The sequence below is a fragment of the Malaya genurostris genome, chromosome 2 (assembly GCF_030247185.1).
Source record: "Malaya genurostris strain Urasoe2022 chromosome 2, Malgen_1.1, whole genome shotgun sequence".
Lineage (NCBI taxonomy): Eukaryota > Metazoa > Arthropoda > Insecta > Diptera > Culicidae > Malaya > Malaya genurostris.
The window spans coordinates 314,869,506-314,885,403 of record NC_080571.1 but is presented as its reverse complement, the minus strand read 5'-3'; the positions used below and the strand labels follow the sequence as shown (position 1 = coordinate 314,885,403).

Below are 15,898 nucleotides of genomic sequence, written 5' to 3'. Positions count from 1 at the left end.
CCCAAAATTTTGGCACCCTTATATATACAAGAGCGGTAAAAATCAACGTGTTTTGTCGGTTACGTCACTTATACCATCATATATCTGGAACCAAAAGTCACAACCATTTGATCTTCGAACTTGATCAACGGCCCGACAGTAGCTTTCAAACGAGCCCAAGTTTGTTAAAATCGGATCAGCCATCTCTGAGAAAATTGAGCGCGTTCAAATACAACGCTTTTTGTCGGTTACGTCACTTATACAATCATATCTCCGGAACCAAAAGTCACAACCATTTGATCTTCGAACTTGATCAATGGCCCGCCAGTAGCTTTCAAACGAGTCCAAGTTTGTTCAAATCGGTTCAGCCATCTCTGAGAAAATTGAGCGCGTTCAAATACAACGCTTTTTGTCGGTTACGTCACTTATACAATCATATCTCCGGAACCAAAAGTCACAGCCATTTTATCTTCGAACTTGATCAATGCCCCGATAGTAGCTTTCAAACGAGCCCAAGTTTGTTAAAATCGGTTGAGCCATCTCTGAGAAAATTGAGCGCGTTCAAATATCTTCGAAAAGTGCACACACATACACACATACACACATACACACACACACACACACACACACACACACACACAGACATTTTCCGATCTCGTCGAGCTGAGTCGAATGGTATATAACACTATGGGTCTCCGAGGCTCCGTTCGAAAGTCGGTTTTTCCAGCAATTCTAATACCTTTCTATAGAGAAAGGCAAAAATATTTCGGATTGGAAAAAGTGCTCGTGAAGCTAATCAAATGCTCTAGAATAAATACGATGTGGGTAACTTTTAGAGAAAGAGCGTACTGCGAGTAGTATTAACGTTTTAAGAAAGGAGATTTTGGCGTCGAAGATAGGTATGATGGTGAAAAACCGGTACATAGGTTTTTGAAGATGCTGGATTGAAAGAGTTGCTAATTAGGAGTTTTTATTTTTCCAAACAAGTAACAAGTTCATAACCAATTATGTTTAATAATACTTAAAACAAGGAAAAACAGCATAAGAAGCAGATACACAATTTAGGTTACGATGAATTTTATTGTATGAGCAAATCGTACCACTTTTTGTAAATCAGGATTATTATGTAATTGGACTACTAAACTTGAAAACATGAAGCAGTTCCCGAAATCCGTTCAATTTCCTGTAACTAAAATTTCGAACCTGTATTCATTTACACAAAAAATTGCTCTCATATCCGTAAAATCAAAGTTCAGCTAAATTGTCGTAAAAATGCCAGCGGTCGAAATTGATTTTATCGTTTCTCGCCAACAAGTAAATACACACCCGCAAGACAACAGAACACAAACATGGATCTTCTTCGAGAGTGTACTAAAAATGCGCAAGTGCAGCCGAAGGCAAGTGGACACCCATCCGCCACGGTTAGACCACATTCGGAAACCCAGGACCGGTGAGTATGAGATTTGTTCCCGAACGACGACAGGCTCGAACTGGGCGCGAGGCTGACATTCCTTTGGGGTCTTGTTCTGCTCAGATTGCGAACTGCGGACCGGGCGTACGCAGAGTTGGCCCGTTTTACTGCCATGCTGCCAGTAACAGTTGTAAGAACCGTTCATGAATCATATTTTACTGTGTGACAAGTTTAATACGAAAATTCTTTAATTTCATTGCTTCTACCGTACACTGGATCAGGGCAGGACTTCGGTTCTACCGAGTGCCGTATAGCGTCGGTTACCGAACCTGGATACCTTGACGAAGCATAAGAATTTTTCGAGGTGTTAAAAGAAACCAATAAAGCATGCCATTTGCAGACAGTACATGCTCCGTTTCGCTTTAGAATTTTATGCTCCTCCCGGGGTTGAATCTGTTGGCCACTCGCGCGACCGATAGAAAGCAAACGAGTGGGAGAGAGTGTTCAATATTTACGAGCATGACTTATGATGGTAATGAACTTACAGTATGTTTATGGTTGGCTTATCGCCAGGTGGAAGCAGAACACCAACGCCCGGCGTTCTGTGCTTCAGATCGGCTACCGTGGGTTCCGAGTTTCTCAATCCCATTGCAGGATTATGTTCAGTGCCGCTCGGTAATTTACGATCACTCACTTGTAGCTCCAAAAAGGTGCAACATCGGCGACCATACGGTTCCACCTGGATTGGTCACATGGAATGATGGACGGTTTGAGGTCAGAACAACTCCCCTCCGAAAATGTCATTCGTTGAACACTTGCCTACAGGAATGTAGAAAAGCGAACTCAAATCCCGTCAACCGCGCCAACAAATTGGCTATCGTCATCGAAACAATAAAATAAGTCTGATTTCGTATTAATACGAAGTGCTATATTTAAAAGTCGATAAAAAGCAGCTAAGCAAACAGAATGATATTAAGTTTTATTGCTGGTACAGCGCGCGAGACTTGCACGGAATCTCGCGCCGCCAAGAGTCACACTTCGCGTTTGGAGATATCGAAAAGAATCCGGAACCTTGTCTCGTGGGAGTTTCGGTGATCGGTGCGAGACGAGCCTGCCATCGAACAGACAAATATGACCGAATCTCATCGAATTTAACGACAATGTAATTTAAGATATTAAAAGTTAATAATTCACCATAAATAACACATTAAACCAGATTTATCGTTCTGCCGCTCACTAGACGGTCGCCTTCACTGTAATCTCCTGTCCTCGGGGTCTTGGCCAGCGAATATCAATGCTCTGGCTCAGCGGGAGCGGCTAAGCAGATCGATCTGCAGCGACTGTTCAGGTTCAGGTTCATCCCACGCGAATTCACCAACGAGACCCGTTTCTCACCGAACGAATTGGGTAGGAATGTTTATCGTTATGCTATCAACAACTTCATCAACTTTGATAGCTGTGAAGTGTCGGAACCCAACACCAACACCGTGACAGCTCATCGCCCTTGATTCCTTTCGTCGCCGAAAACAGAAACAGTTCTTCAACATCGCTCCATTAAACATCAAACTCATCCCACATTCAAACGTGCACTCGTTTCTTTCCGGGACGAAAACGTGTGATTTTTTGGGTTCACAAGTGAAATGATTCACTGCCAGTGAACTGCTCGTGTGATCCGCAAGCTCATTTGAATGATAAAAAAAAGCGAATTCCATTCAGAAGCAGCACAAAACGACGCACAGACCGTGCAGCCCAAGCGAGAAGTTGGCGCGCAAAAACATTTTCTGAATATTTACAGCAGGAATCAACATTCGAACCTTCTTCGAAACAGTTCGCGCATCGTAGGTTGAAAGTTTCGGTATACCGCTTATGAAATCCGTCCGATGACGTAGGTTTCGTATTATCCAACTAAAATTTAGCGGACAACAATTTAAATTCCCAATAAGCTCCCGGTAACCCGGCTTCATTTGAAATGGCGTAAACAACTCTCGCATAAGTCAAACACATTGCTCTCATCTCCATAGTTCAAAGCTAAATTACTTTCTGCCGCTAGTCCACCCCGTCAAGCCTACCTGTGAGAGTTGATGCAATTGAATTCAACGTGCCGCAGTGTGCTCCCAATCCATCGCTCTATCGTTGCACGTGTTTCTATGACTACTTGAACGTTAGAATAATTTGCACCGATCTGATGAAGACTATCTAAACTAGTTCAGACACATGGACGCACACGGCAACCTGGAATCGAACTTTTTTCGTAAACTGTTTAGTGGTATTCAGTATTATTTAAACTGAATAGAAAATGACTAAACTCTCGTTGACCATCGTTTCAGGTTTCCCGATGATTTTGTCTAGTGCCCATTTTTCCTAGTTTACTCTATTTCGAATGGTCTATGATGATATTTGTTCAACAGAGAGGCCTTCTGCGTTAGTAGCAAAATGAGAGGGTGCACGCTACGCAATTCAAATAGCAGTCATGCCCATGTGGAACTCTACCACAAGAAAACATTCCACACAACGACAGTTCCGTTCATGAATAACTGTTGTTTGTACTGTATATAAATGAACATGTACAAAGGTTTTGATCCATCAGGTTTTCTTCTGTGTGGTGTCTTATTTGCAGGATAGTTTAATTGGCAAATCGACTTCTCCGAATATGAAAAGTCAAGTTGTCTCTGAAATGAGCGGTTCCTCCGGGAATCGCAATTTCTTCCTGAAATTTAATTTTTGTATTTTTTGGTTCGGGTTGAAATTTTCAAGGGTTTCCAATAGGTTGGATTACCTGCCAGTCTCGAAATTGATTATCATTTCCGAACCCAGATTACTCGTGATTAAGTCTTGTTTATGGTAGTATTTCTTTTGGATTACTGGATTACCTTCAATATACAATGTTTCAAAAGTGCTCTCAAAACGAAATTGAACATTTTCGCATTGTATGATGGTTACTAATTTGTTCAGTGTATGAAAAGTTACTACAACTCAGTGAGAACAACAACAAATTTGATTGAAAATCACCCGACATCGGTTCTGTGCAAAACCCACGTAGAACTATTCATTGAAGTTCACCGGATGAGTTAAATTTATTTGTTTTGAGAGCAGACATGTATGCAGAATTTCAATTAAGCGTGACAGAGTTAGGATTTGAAAGGTTTCGAAATTCAACCGCCTTTTGAATTTCACGAACTGTTTTAATAATTTTCATACAAAACGATCTAATAATCACTGTCAAACCCAATTTTTCAACCGAGGCCAAGAAGCCGATTGTCATATACCGTTCGACTCAGTTCGTCGAGATCGCAAAATGTGTGTTTTTGTCTGTATGTGTGAAGGTAACAAAAATGTTACCTCGATTTCCTAGGAGACGGCTGAAATGATTTTCACAAACATAGATTCAAATGGAATATCTCTTGGCACCATAGCCTGCTATTGTGTTTTTTTATGGATCGAGTTTCCGGTTCGGGAGTAACGGGGTAAAACGATGAAAAAATCATAAATTTTGTGAATTCTTTACAGAATTATCGTTCAACAAAATAAATTCAAATGTTTTGCATGATAAAAAGCATCATTCGAAAACCATTTTGTAATTTTTTCGTGGAAAAATATTGAGAAATAAGTCGGCGAAGAGGTATTTTAGAACGCTTCTTAAAAATCATGATTTGCGGTGTCCTCTGTATCTTAGCGCAGACTAATCAGAAGTCAACAAATCAAAGCAGCATAGTTAGAGAGAAGTTTTTCTAGACCCCAAAGTTTCTGTTTAATTTTTTGAATTTTTGTTGGTTGTTCAAAGTGAAAACTACGATTTTTCATGAAAAAATTCGCCGTCTTGTAGCTGTTAAACCTCCCCAAAGTATCAAACAACGAAAAAGAAAACGCTGGGGTCTGGTTTTATTATATGTAGAAAGTGTGTGCAAAATTTGAACAAAATTTGTGCAGTAGTTTTTGAATGACGATGAACACGGACTTTCAAAACCTGCTTTCGAGGAAAATGCGTTTAAAGGTTTTTGTCTATAAAATCAATGGAAACAATTAATTACTGCAGGTAGCCCGTAGGACCTAACACTTTCAAAAAATCTTTTACAATTTATTATAATGAAACATTTCAAGAATGTTTTGTCAAGTTTTGAAGTCAATCGAAGTAGAAATCTTGGACCTGTGCGCCGAGCTCTTGCTTCTTCGCAGAATGAGATAGCCATAGATAAAGGTCAATAACTTCCAGAGTTTCGTTCCAATAGGATTGAAAATTTCACAGAAAATTCTTTAAATGTTTTATTTTATGAAAATATAAAGAAAACAATAAATGATTTTTCAAAAGTGTTAGACCCTACCCGCCCCTTAATTAAATTTCAATATCTCATTAAAAACTAAACTTAACAGATGTTGTAGCATTTCTTGATTCCTTTGATGAAATATTAAGAAAATATGAAATATCGCTACGACAGCACAGAAACATCAAGACAAGATATGATGGTAAAATTTGTCATTTTTTTATTCTTTGTTCGTTATTCACATCTACCCGGGAAACCTTCGTTTAAGTACACCTTTTTTCTTTTCACGAATCAAATTCCAAATAACGTAATTTTCTTTCATGAACCATTTTGCATAAAATGAAAACGATTTCCGACTTATTGATAATCCATGGAACCACTATAATCGCCGTTTTTTCGGAACGGGTTTGAAGAGCAGTTGCCGGAATACGATGTTTGAGGTCGATAACCCTTGCAATATTACGGTAAGGAATATTCTCGGAATGGATTTGATGAGTAGGCTTCGGAAAGCGATGCTTGACGTCGATTCAAAATTCAAGATGGTGACTTCTGGGTTATCAATTTTTCATAAAAGTCCTATAAATATAGATATTTTCGGATAGGATTTGATGATTAGATCCCAGAAAATGATGTTTCCGTATCAAAATATTCTGGTGTATCGTATTAGTACTCAGGTGTATCGATATTCCTTCAAGGCAATAACGATATGATTGTATTTCATTTAAAAAGTAGATATGTTCAAGAAAACGGTCATTGCAATCGATTTTATGTTTTAGATGGAGACCTCCAGTTCATCTCTATTGTTTGAATATTTTACTATATGAATATATTCAAATTCGGTCCGAAAATACTAATATCATAAAGGTTTAAAAGGAATATCAATAGACCGGAAGTTGCCATCTTGAATATCGGATCAACCTCAAGCATCGTTTAACGGTACCTACACATCAAATCCGTTTCGAAAATACCCATACTGTATGTGTTTTTCCTTAGGCCCACCCACTGAGTACATGTCTGCATGGTACTAGATATGGTAAAACCTTTCATTTTAATTTCAAATCAAAAGATGGCTTTCCGGTCAATTAATTTCTCGACATAACATTTATTTTGCATAACCGACCAACATTTCGAAGGTTATACTTGAGCAATTCCAGGAATGAGTAGACGAAAAAGTGACAAAATCAGAATCGACCTTCTCCGATTTGGATGAAACTTTGCACATGGTTTCAGTATGGCAAACCATAAGTTTTGAACTAATTGAGAGGTCAATCCGACTCACGACTGATTTTTAAAAAGGGCGTATGTTATTTTGCATTTCACAAAAATTGCCACATGGATCAATAAGTCCCGAGACTAACAATGGAAACAACATTTTTTTTGCAAAATTTTCTGAATCATCGACTCGTTGCTGTTTTTGTTCTATCGAAAGCAATCGCGACACCCACTTGGAAAAAACCTTTTTCGTGCTCAATTTTGCATGAAGGATAGTAAATACACTTCCATATGATATCTGAGTCATCTCAGCAATCTCACGGAGCTTCACTTTACCATCTTTCATTATAATTTTTGTCACTTCACTCACATTTTCCGGTGTAACGGCTTCCACAGGTCTACCCGAGCGTTCCGCGTCATTTGTGTCGGTACGACCACGTTTAAACTCGGCGAACCACCGACAAATCGTTGCTTTTGATGGACAAGAGTCCGGATAACATTTTTCAATCCATTGTTTCGCTTGCACGGTGTTTTTACCCTTTAAAAAACAATGTTTTATCAAACCACGAAACTCGATTTTTTTTTCATTTTTTAACCAACTACAAAACGACTTTACTCCAACCTCGATAACTCAGCTGTTTCTGGTCGGATCGACTTAAAATTTTGACCCGTTTCAAGCAAAGGTTAGTAATCTAGAAAGACGTGGTTACTGGTTTACTACGAGCGCCATCTCTGCTTTACAACAATTACAACAATTTGAAAAAGGTAATTTTTGTGAAATGCAAAAATACATACGCCCTTTTTAAAATCAGTCGTGAGTCCGATTGACCTCTCAATCAGTTCAAAACATATGGTTTGCCATACTGAAGCCATGTGCAAAGTTTCATCCAAATCGGAGAAGGTCGAGTCTGATGATCTGCTAAGCATTTCTGGAATTGCTCACCTTTATCTTCAGGACATAATGGCAGAAAAAATTTTTCGTTAAGTATGGTGTAACATTTGAAATGGTGTAACATTTGAAATAGTTATTTTTTTTTTTATTTAAAAAATATTTTTATTCAGGCCCATTTGCGTACAAGCTTTACGTGACCGATTGAGCCGATTTTTTAAATATTTTTTTTTGTATTGGATCTCGTTGTCACCCTTTTCCTAGGGAGAGAGGAGCTTCATTTTCCTCCTGCGAGGATTGAGGGGCAATTTGTTCGTGGCTCGTCTCGTCATCCATTGCCGCATCAGTGGTAATGTTGCGTATTTTCGTCTTGTTTTCGTTTTCCGTATTGTTCGCAGTCTTGAGTTCGTTGTTAGTTGCTGTAGATACCCCTTGTTGTACATTGGTTGCAGTTGCTGGTTGGTTGGAGGGTAAGTTGTTGACTGCAGCTGGTGTACTTTGTTCTGGAGGGGATACTGGTGGTTTCATTGTTGTTGGTGGCTGTTACAGATGTGCTGGGGTTGCTTGGGGTTGGTGTGAAGGAAGCACCGTTGTCCTTTGGTGTAGTTGTCTCCGTCTCCAGTTTATCACATGGCTTACCGTAGTGAACAGCTTTTTAGGAATATTGACATGTAGCCATCTGATTGTCATAGGTAACAAGTGATTTGCACGTGATTCTTGCATCCTGATCGAAAGTCACATAAGAAGGTATAGGCCTCTTCAAGCGCATGCGTAACAAACGTACGCCATTTAGAAAACCGGGGAAAAGTTTTCCCACTTTTCTTTTTCGATAGAGAGAATCTCTCCGTATTGGGACATAGTTTCGCGAATATAAGGAACGATGACGCTTGAGGGAAGATCATGCACACGCACTTCTATAGCACTATCTTCCATATATGTAAACTGGAATGTTGTACTTATTGTTCTCGTGCTCCACACAATGCACATTGTTATTGTTTTTTGCGAATTGAATTGCATCCAACTCTTCATAAAACAGCACAGATAAAAATATTTTGTGAATTTACATCTATTTTCATGCACATATTTGGAGCAGGTAATTAAACTTAAAATAACTTCACAATTCTGTACGTTTCAATACAATTTAATTGCAAAATAAGCGTTAATTGAAAGATACAGTTATATTCATTGAAAATTTAATGCAATTCAATTTATTTTTGCATCGATGAAGGTTTTCAATCAAAATTTCGATTCAACTCATGTCTATTCCATGTTACTATTGATTTACATCTCGTGTAAATTTCATTATTTTTTTCTGTGTGGATGTAAACAACATTATTCGTCTTATTAAATTGAAGTAAATGCACACGTTCAATGACAAGATGCATTTGCTCTTTAAGCAAACCTTCAAGTTCTCGTATCGAAGGTCGAATTTTGCACTGTCTGAAGTCAACAACAATTGTATTCTTTCGTTTCGGCGGTAGCTTTTGTTCGTTTGGTTCACTAATTTAGAGATCGTTCTATTGTTCACTACACAATACTGTACACACCAAAAAAATTTGAATTTTACAGTTGACTTAATCCCTCATACGAGGTAATTCATAAAGACATAATTTGTCAAATGACGGAAAATCTCATTTGTAATGACTTATTGTTAGATGAGCTTGAATTTTACTGGTTTCGACTGTAACTTACGTTCTGCTAGCAGGTGCGACTGTATGAATTCAAATGCACCTTTTACCAGCCAAGCAGATGCGTGCTTCTGTGGCTCGGTCGATTAACAGACGTACTTACGATCCAATGATTCTCGGTTCAAGTCGCGACGGTTGCTCTCAGTGTTCATTTTATATCAATGAATTTCATGTATGGAGTTTTAGACACAATATAAAATGTTCTTCCACGTAAATTTGCGTGAGCTGCGACGCTCCATTTATGTGCATCTAATAAGATGTAAAGTCACAGGGTTTTTTTAAAGTGTGTAGTTGGTTTTTTCCGCCCAGAACGTAACCGGTTCTCTTTTGTCGACTGGCTTGGATGAGATGTGAAAGCGAACTGCTCAAACCAATGTTGTTCCGCAGATCTTTCAAGGAGTTGTCTGGGAATAAAAACGACAGTTTTGCTTGTCCATGTGGAAATGGGCTTCCTCACTCATCATTATATCGTGAAGAGAAATATTATCTCTGCCTAGCATTTTGACCAGCTCGTTCGCGAGCGAAAAACGAGTTTCTTAATCCGCTGGTTTAAACTGCTGGATGATGACGAGCTTATATGGATGGAACGACAGATCTTCTTTGACCATTGGATGGAAAGAACGACGAGAAAATTGAAGAGAAGCCACATGTTTCTTACCCGAACGCGCGGGAGTCCTCACAAGAGCGAATCGAACTCGTTCAACATTCTCTGGTGTCCGGACAGTCCGGACGTAGCCCGGAGGTTTTATTTTAATCACAGAAACTGTTCTAACAAAAAAATTTTATTTTTTTTTTAAACTCACGAACAGTTGTAACGTGCGACTTATTCTTCAGAAACGAGTTATAAATAAAAACGCGGTAAACGACATTCCAGTGCTACTGGACGAAATGAACCTTCATTTTTCTACTATCCGATGCCGTGTTCGGTTTCTCCCTCCCTTGTTTGCCTCCAGTGTAACCGGAGAATCAGGTTCCTTTTGGCAGCCCTGTATTTTCATGGACTACTTAGTATTAGACCTGTGCGCCGCCGCCGCTGATAATTTCGACACGCCGCCAATTTAAGAAAAAGATTATCAGTGCGCCGGTTATCACATTCTAATCATGCCGCCGATTATAATACATCAGCCGAAAAAATAATCTCATCAATGTGGTAAATTGTTTACAGTTTTCATGAAAATTCAATTGAGTATATCGAAAATAAGCTATCCACATACATTTGTGTTGTACGCATGTATTTGTGATGGTTTCTTATGATCAGATCACAGCATGCTGTGCGTTTGGCTGTCAGCTTTCATTTGTTTACTTGTTTGTGTGGTTTGAATTCTGCGTTTTCAAAATGTCGCGTATGGAAAAGGAAGTGGAAATTAAAGTTCTGGACACATGGCTAAGTGAGAAAGGTATTACTGTGCGAAAATTGGCGAAGCGGTTTGGAATTCATCATGCCAGTGTTAAAACCATCATTAATAAGTTTGGGGAACACTATTCTTTGAATGAGCTACTAGGAAGAGGCAGAAAATCCGGTTCTTCCAACCCGAAACTGGACCAAAAAGTGGTATCTCTAATCGAGAAGAACAAATCAATGTGAATACGTGATTTGGCCAAAAAAAGCAAGAACGAATGGAATGATCCAGCGTATCAAGAAGCGAAATCACCTGAAGACCTACAAGAAGCAGAAAATCTCGAAACAAAGTGTAAAACAGAAGAAGCGAACAGCAACAAAGGCCCAAAAATTGTATTTGCGTCTATTGCAGTGTTCGAATGCAAAAGAATGTAAAGGAGGACTCAAAAACGCTTCAGGTCCACAATACTTTACTGCCGTCTTTGGGGAGGATATGAGCGATGCGGACAGGTCAATTCAAGTGGAGAAATGTGTGGTTTGAAGTCAATAATTTTTTACACTACCGGAACTATAAATGCAGAAATCTATCGATCTGAGTGTCACCTGAAGAGATTGCTGCCTTTGTATATGAAGGATAGTATACCTCCGCTGTTTTGGCTGGATTTAGCGTCGGCTCACTATGCCAAAACCACTCTCAATTGGCTTGCGGAAAAGGGTATAAATTTCGTAGAAAAAAATATCAATCCACCAAATTGCCCTCAGCTTCGACCCATAGAATGTTACTGGGTAATCGTGAAGAGGGTTTTCAAGAAGACTGGTGAGGCAGCTACGAACATGTAGGAGTTCAAAAAATTTGGGATCAAATGTCCAAAAAATGCGATGCAGCACTTGTCCGGAACTTGATGAAGAGCGTTCGATCAAAAGATCAAAAATTCGTGAAGGAATAACTTAAATTTCATCCGGTTTTCATTATGCTCAAGTTTAAACTCGTACAATAAAGGATCAATTATTAGTTTGAATAAAATATCGTTTTTTATCATAATTTGAAAGAAAATTTTGTGAATAGCTTATTTTCGATACACTACTTAATCAAACTCATATTCATATCAATTTTTCCGCTAATTAGCTGCAGTCGAAATCATTTACCATCTCTATTCACTACGTTGCCTTTAATATCCATAAACATTAGGATCGTTGATTATAGGTCGAGAAAACAATAAAATAGGAAAATTGTCCTGTGTGAATCAATATCAAAATTAATAATATGAATGAATCGCGCCGCCTCCGCCGTCGATATTTTCCGCCGCCACTGTTCAAAAAGACTCTTCAGCCGCCGATGTTGACAAATTTTGATCGGCACACAGGTGTACTATATGCAGTTGAAACAAAACACAATTTCATCTCACAAAAGCACAAAAATTGTATTTAACAAAAGCATACGTAATCAATAAAATTACAAGTTATGCTTCAGCTAAATATTTTCTATGGAACAACTGCTAACAAATCATCATCTCAAAATTGGTTATTAGAGGATGCGGACTAACTGAGTTCATCAAATCCCATTCCAGTTAGATACTAAATTGCACGATTGACTCGGGATGGGTTGGTCTTTTTTTTTCAGAAAAAAATCATCTTCAGCTAACCGCGCGGTGCAATTCTACCACACTTCGAATGACACAATGACAAATCGCGGATCCGGACAGATGGTAAACAGTTGTTGAAAGGCGGCCACCACTATTTAGCATCAAAATAGTACAACATCATGGCGGGGCGCGAGCGATGGAAGGGAATTCAGAAAACTACTACCATCCTCGGGTGGGACGCTTCGAATGATGACAAAAGAGTTCCAAAAGGTGATTTAAAACTCACTAACTCGTTACCACAATGAAATGTATTCTTTTCTTATGCGCAAGTGTGAGCTTGTTGCGTCCGGGCAGTAGATTTATCAGCTGTTAGTGAATGGGTAATTTTCCGTTTTGGGAAGACTGCTACGGACATATCTTGCTTATCGCTCGGAAGGGGTCAAACGAGCAGGGGATCGGTTTCTGAGAAGGTTTTCGATTCGATTGTACTCCAGTTTGCATACTGAACCGAAGGGGAAAGATTCAGTGCCGATGGATTAATGGAGTACGACAGTATCGCACTCGCGATAGGGAGGAAGTCTGACCGAAGGCAGACCCGAACGGGATCCTCGATAGGAGCGTTCGGGAATATTCTTGAAAAAAAACTTAAAAGCCCACTTACATATTTGCCTGCGCAGTTGACTTCCTCCGAGGGAGCGAGAGGAACAAACTATTTAAGATATGTGAATGTATAATAAAAACTGTTTTATTCATTTCGATTGGATGTCCGGATGGAGGGATAAAGAAGAAGAAGAAGAAGAAGTCTAACGCTGAGAGGCGGGTGAGTCTTGTGTAAGCACAGCTGGCCGGAAGGATGTAAGATATGGGTGCTAGAAGGGTGCCAGTGTGTTACACCTTTCACACGGGATTCTACCTAAGGAGCATTTTGATTGATTGGGAACACATATAACTTGTAGATTTGACCGGCGGCATCCGATTCTATGAATTGATTTATTCGGCTCTAGTTCGGATGGGGGGAGAGAAAGAGTTATTATCCTGTCAATCGAAAACTTGTCTAATTTATCAATTTCACGAATATTTAGATTATACATTCAGGTTAGCTAGACAGGATCCGAAAACAATACATTTAACCTAACGAACTGAATTCTACTGAAAGTTGATCTTCGTTGCATGGCTGAGTGCAGCCCCCAGCTAATGATTAATTAATGAATGACTAATCGAATGAATATCGTTTCCTGCACCATTTTTTTTCTCAGTACATTTGTGCGCCTGTTCTCCGTACGGTTCCTTTTTTTTCAGGATGACTGACACCGTGCTAGCAACGTAGAAAGCAGAACACGATCGATTCTGATTGAAAACTAGTAATTTATTTCAAATTCACACCTCGCTTGGATATGTACCTAGATTGAATATTTATGTTGTGCTCAATGTCCAAATCAATATAAATCAGGTTTTCGGGTTCGTATTTTTTTCGCTGTTGTTTTGGGGCGACTCGCATACACAACTCCACTTGGTTTACATCGACCTCCGCAAATTTGTTGGCCAGAGCGTACAAACAAGTGCCGGAGTAAAAGCCGTGTGACGTGTGGCATGCGAAAAGTGCACGTGAACCTGTCGGTTGATGTTTGTTTTATTTTTTTTTTTTTTTGCTTGCAGCTTGCCGCTGCATGCAATCTCGAAAGTGTGAAAAACTAGAGTGATGTTAAAATCGAAACACGCGATTAAACACATTGACCCGGTCGGATCGAGTGAAGATCAGGTGTTGATTTACGCTTTCGGAATTTCATCCTCCAACCGCGAGAGGTGAATGTTTCGGTCGGTTTGGGTTGACTTTCCCCCGAATTCTCCGGTATTGAGACGGGCACGGAGATCCACCGAACGTATGTCGGTCATGAGCGAATGTTGCTTGTTTTCGAGATCCTGGTCTACGTTTTTGGCCAGTTCGTGCAAACAGTTGTACATCGTTTTGGTGGCGTTGATTTTTTCCCGGACAATTTTGATGGTGTCACGAAGTTTGTGCACCTCATCGCAGAGACCGTGATAGGATTCATCGATGCAAAGTTCCATACCGGACCGTTGAGTACGATTCTCAAGACGCGTTTCGACCACTTTCAGAGCTTCCTGTTTGTCACTGCAGGCTCGTTCCAGAGTTTCTATTTCGACCGAACATTTGTCCATTTCCTCTTTCATCTATTTGGATGAAACATCGTATGATAACGAACATCAGTGCTATGCGACTTGGAAACTTACCTTTCCCTGTTGATACTCAAGTTCATTACGAGCACGTTGTGTTTCGAAAATTCTTTTACGAAGTGTGTGACTCGTTCGATCCTGTTGAGCCTTCAAAATATTTTTAGCTTTTTCACGGGTTGCAAAGAGTGACTCTCGTACCGCTGCGGAATCCGCCAAAGTCTTCTCCGTGAACGAAACCAACTCTTCGCAGTATTCCAACCAATTACTGTAAGTGCACGAACTGCAAAAAAAAAAATGGTAAAAATATTAGCCTTCCCAAAGCAGAATCAATTCCGAACCCATACCCCTTCGGTACTCTAGTCGAATCGGTTTTGAAAGTTACATTAGCACAATGTTGGTCAACTTCCAGCTGCTGCTGGTCGATGGCCTGAGCTTCATCCTTGTCATTTAGATCCAGTTCCAACTTAAATTTAACCTCCTGCAGTCGGTTCAACTGCTCCCAGGCTCCTTGGTTCTGATCTCGCAGCAGACGTTGATTGTTCTCGACGATGCACAGTTCATTCTTCAGTTCCGTATCACCTTCATCGTAGGTCAATTCCGACCCCAAACGGCAGTCCCTCATGCTGATACTTTCCGTAACCACCGTCAGTGGTGTAATCAGTGCATCCAGTTCACGCTCGGTGCAGCATTTTTCCTCCTTTAAAGCACCAATCTCGGTATCCACCCGCTTCAGCAGGATCCGCATCGTCTGCCGCCAGCGGTCCAGTTCCGCAACCCGATCGGAAATCTTGTCATTGTTATGGTAAGTATCCCAATAGCTCTGAATCCGGGTTTCATTCCGAAGATTCCGGGCATCGTGGCGCAAGTCGAACGCATCCGACCGTTTGCTATATGCCGTATTTTTCAACTGGTTCAATCTGCTGTGCCAGTCCGGAAGACTGAGATGCTGAAGTGGTTTCTCAAATGTAGCGACCGCACGATCCGACATCTCACTGTGGTGTCCCTCCTGGCGAACCGATAGTCCCAGTAAAACTGAACAGCAGTAAACAGTTCCCTGAAAATTATTGGCTGTGTTTTGTTGATAGAAAGGATAGAAACGCGGTTGCCAGGCAAAAGTCCTGGAAACGGGACGCCTGCTAGTTCGTTTTTTTATGTTGTTAGTGATATAACTTATGTGTGCGACTACCGCTAGCGTGAATGTGACCGCGTTTTCGTTTTGTACTCGAGTTTGTTTGGTTACTTAAAGCTACAATGTTTAAAAAAATGTATTTATCTGTTCTGACTCGGTAACCCATAAGATATGCTGACAATGTATCAGTGCGGTAAAATTTTATTTCCAATCGAA

General features: G+C 40.0%; 1 protein-coding gene across 1 annotated transcript; it reads right to left on the bottom strand.

The window, feature by feature from the left end:
- Window positions 1–13,521: 13,521 nt before the first annotated feature.
- Window positions 13,522–15,640, bottom strand: LOC131427549 (tektin-B1). Its single transcript, XM_058590837.1, has 3 exons — window positions 14,898–15,640; window positions 14,611–14,833; window positions 13,522–14,550 (listed from the first exon to the last, which is right to left on the bottom strand). The coding sequence occupies exons 1-3, from the start codon at window positions 15,539–15,541 to the stop codon at window positions 14,128–14,130; spliced, it is 1,290 nt and encodes a 429-aa protein (XP_058446820.1). The 5' UTR covers window positions 15,542–15,640; the 3' UTR covers window positions 13,522–14,127.
- Between the last annotated feature and the right edge of the window lie 258 nt (window positions 15,641–15,898).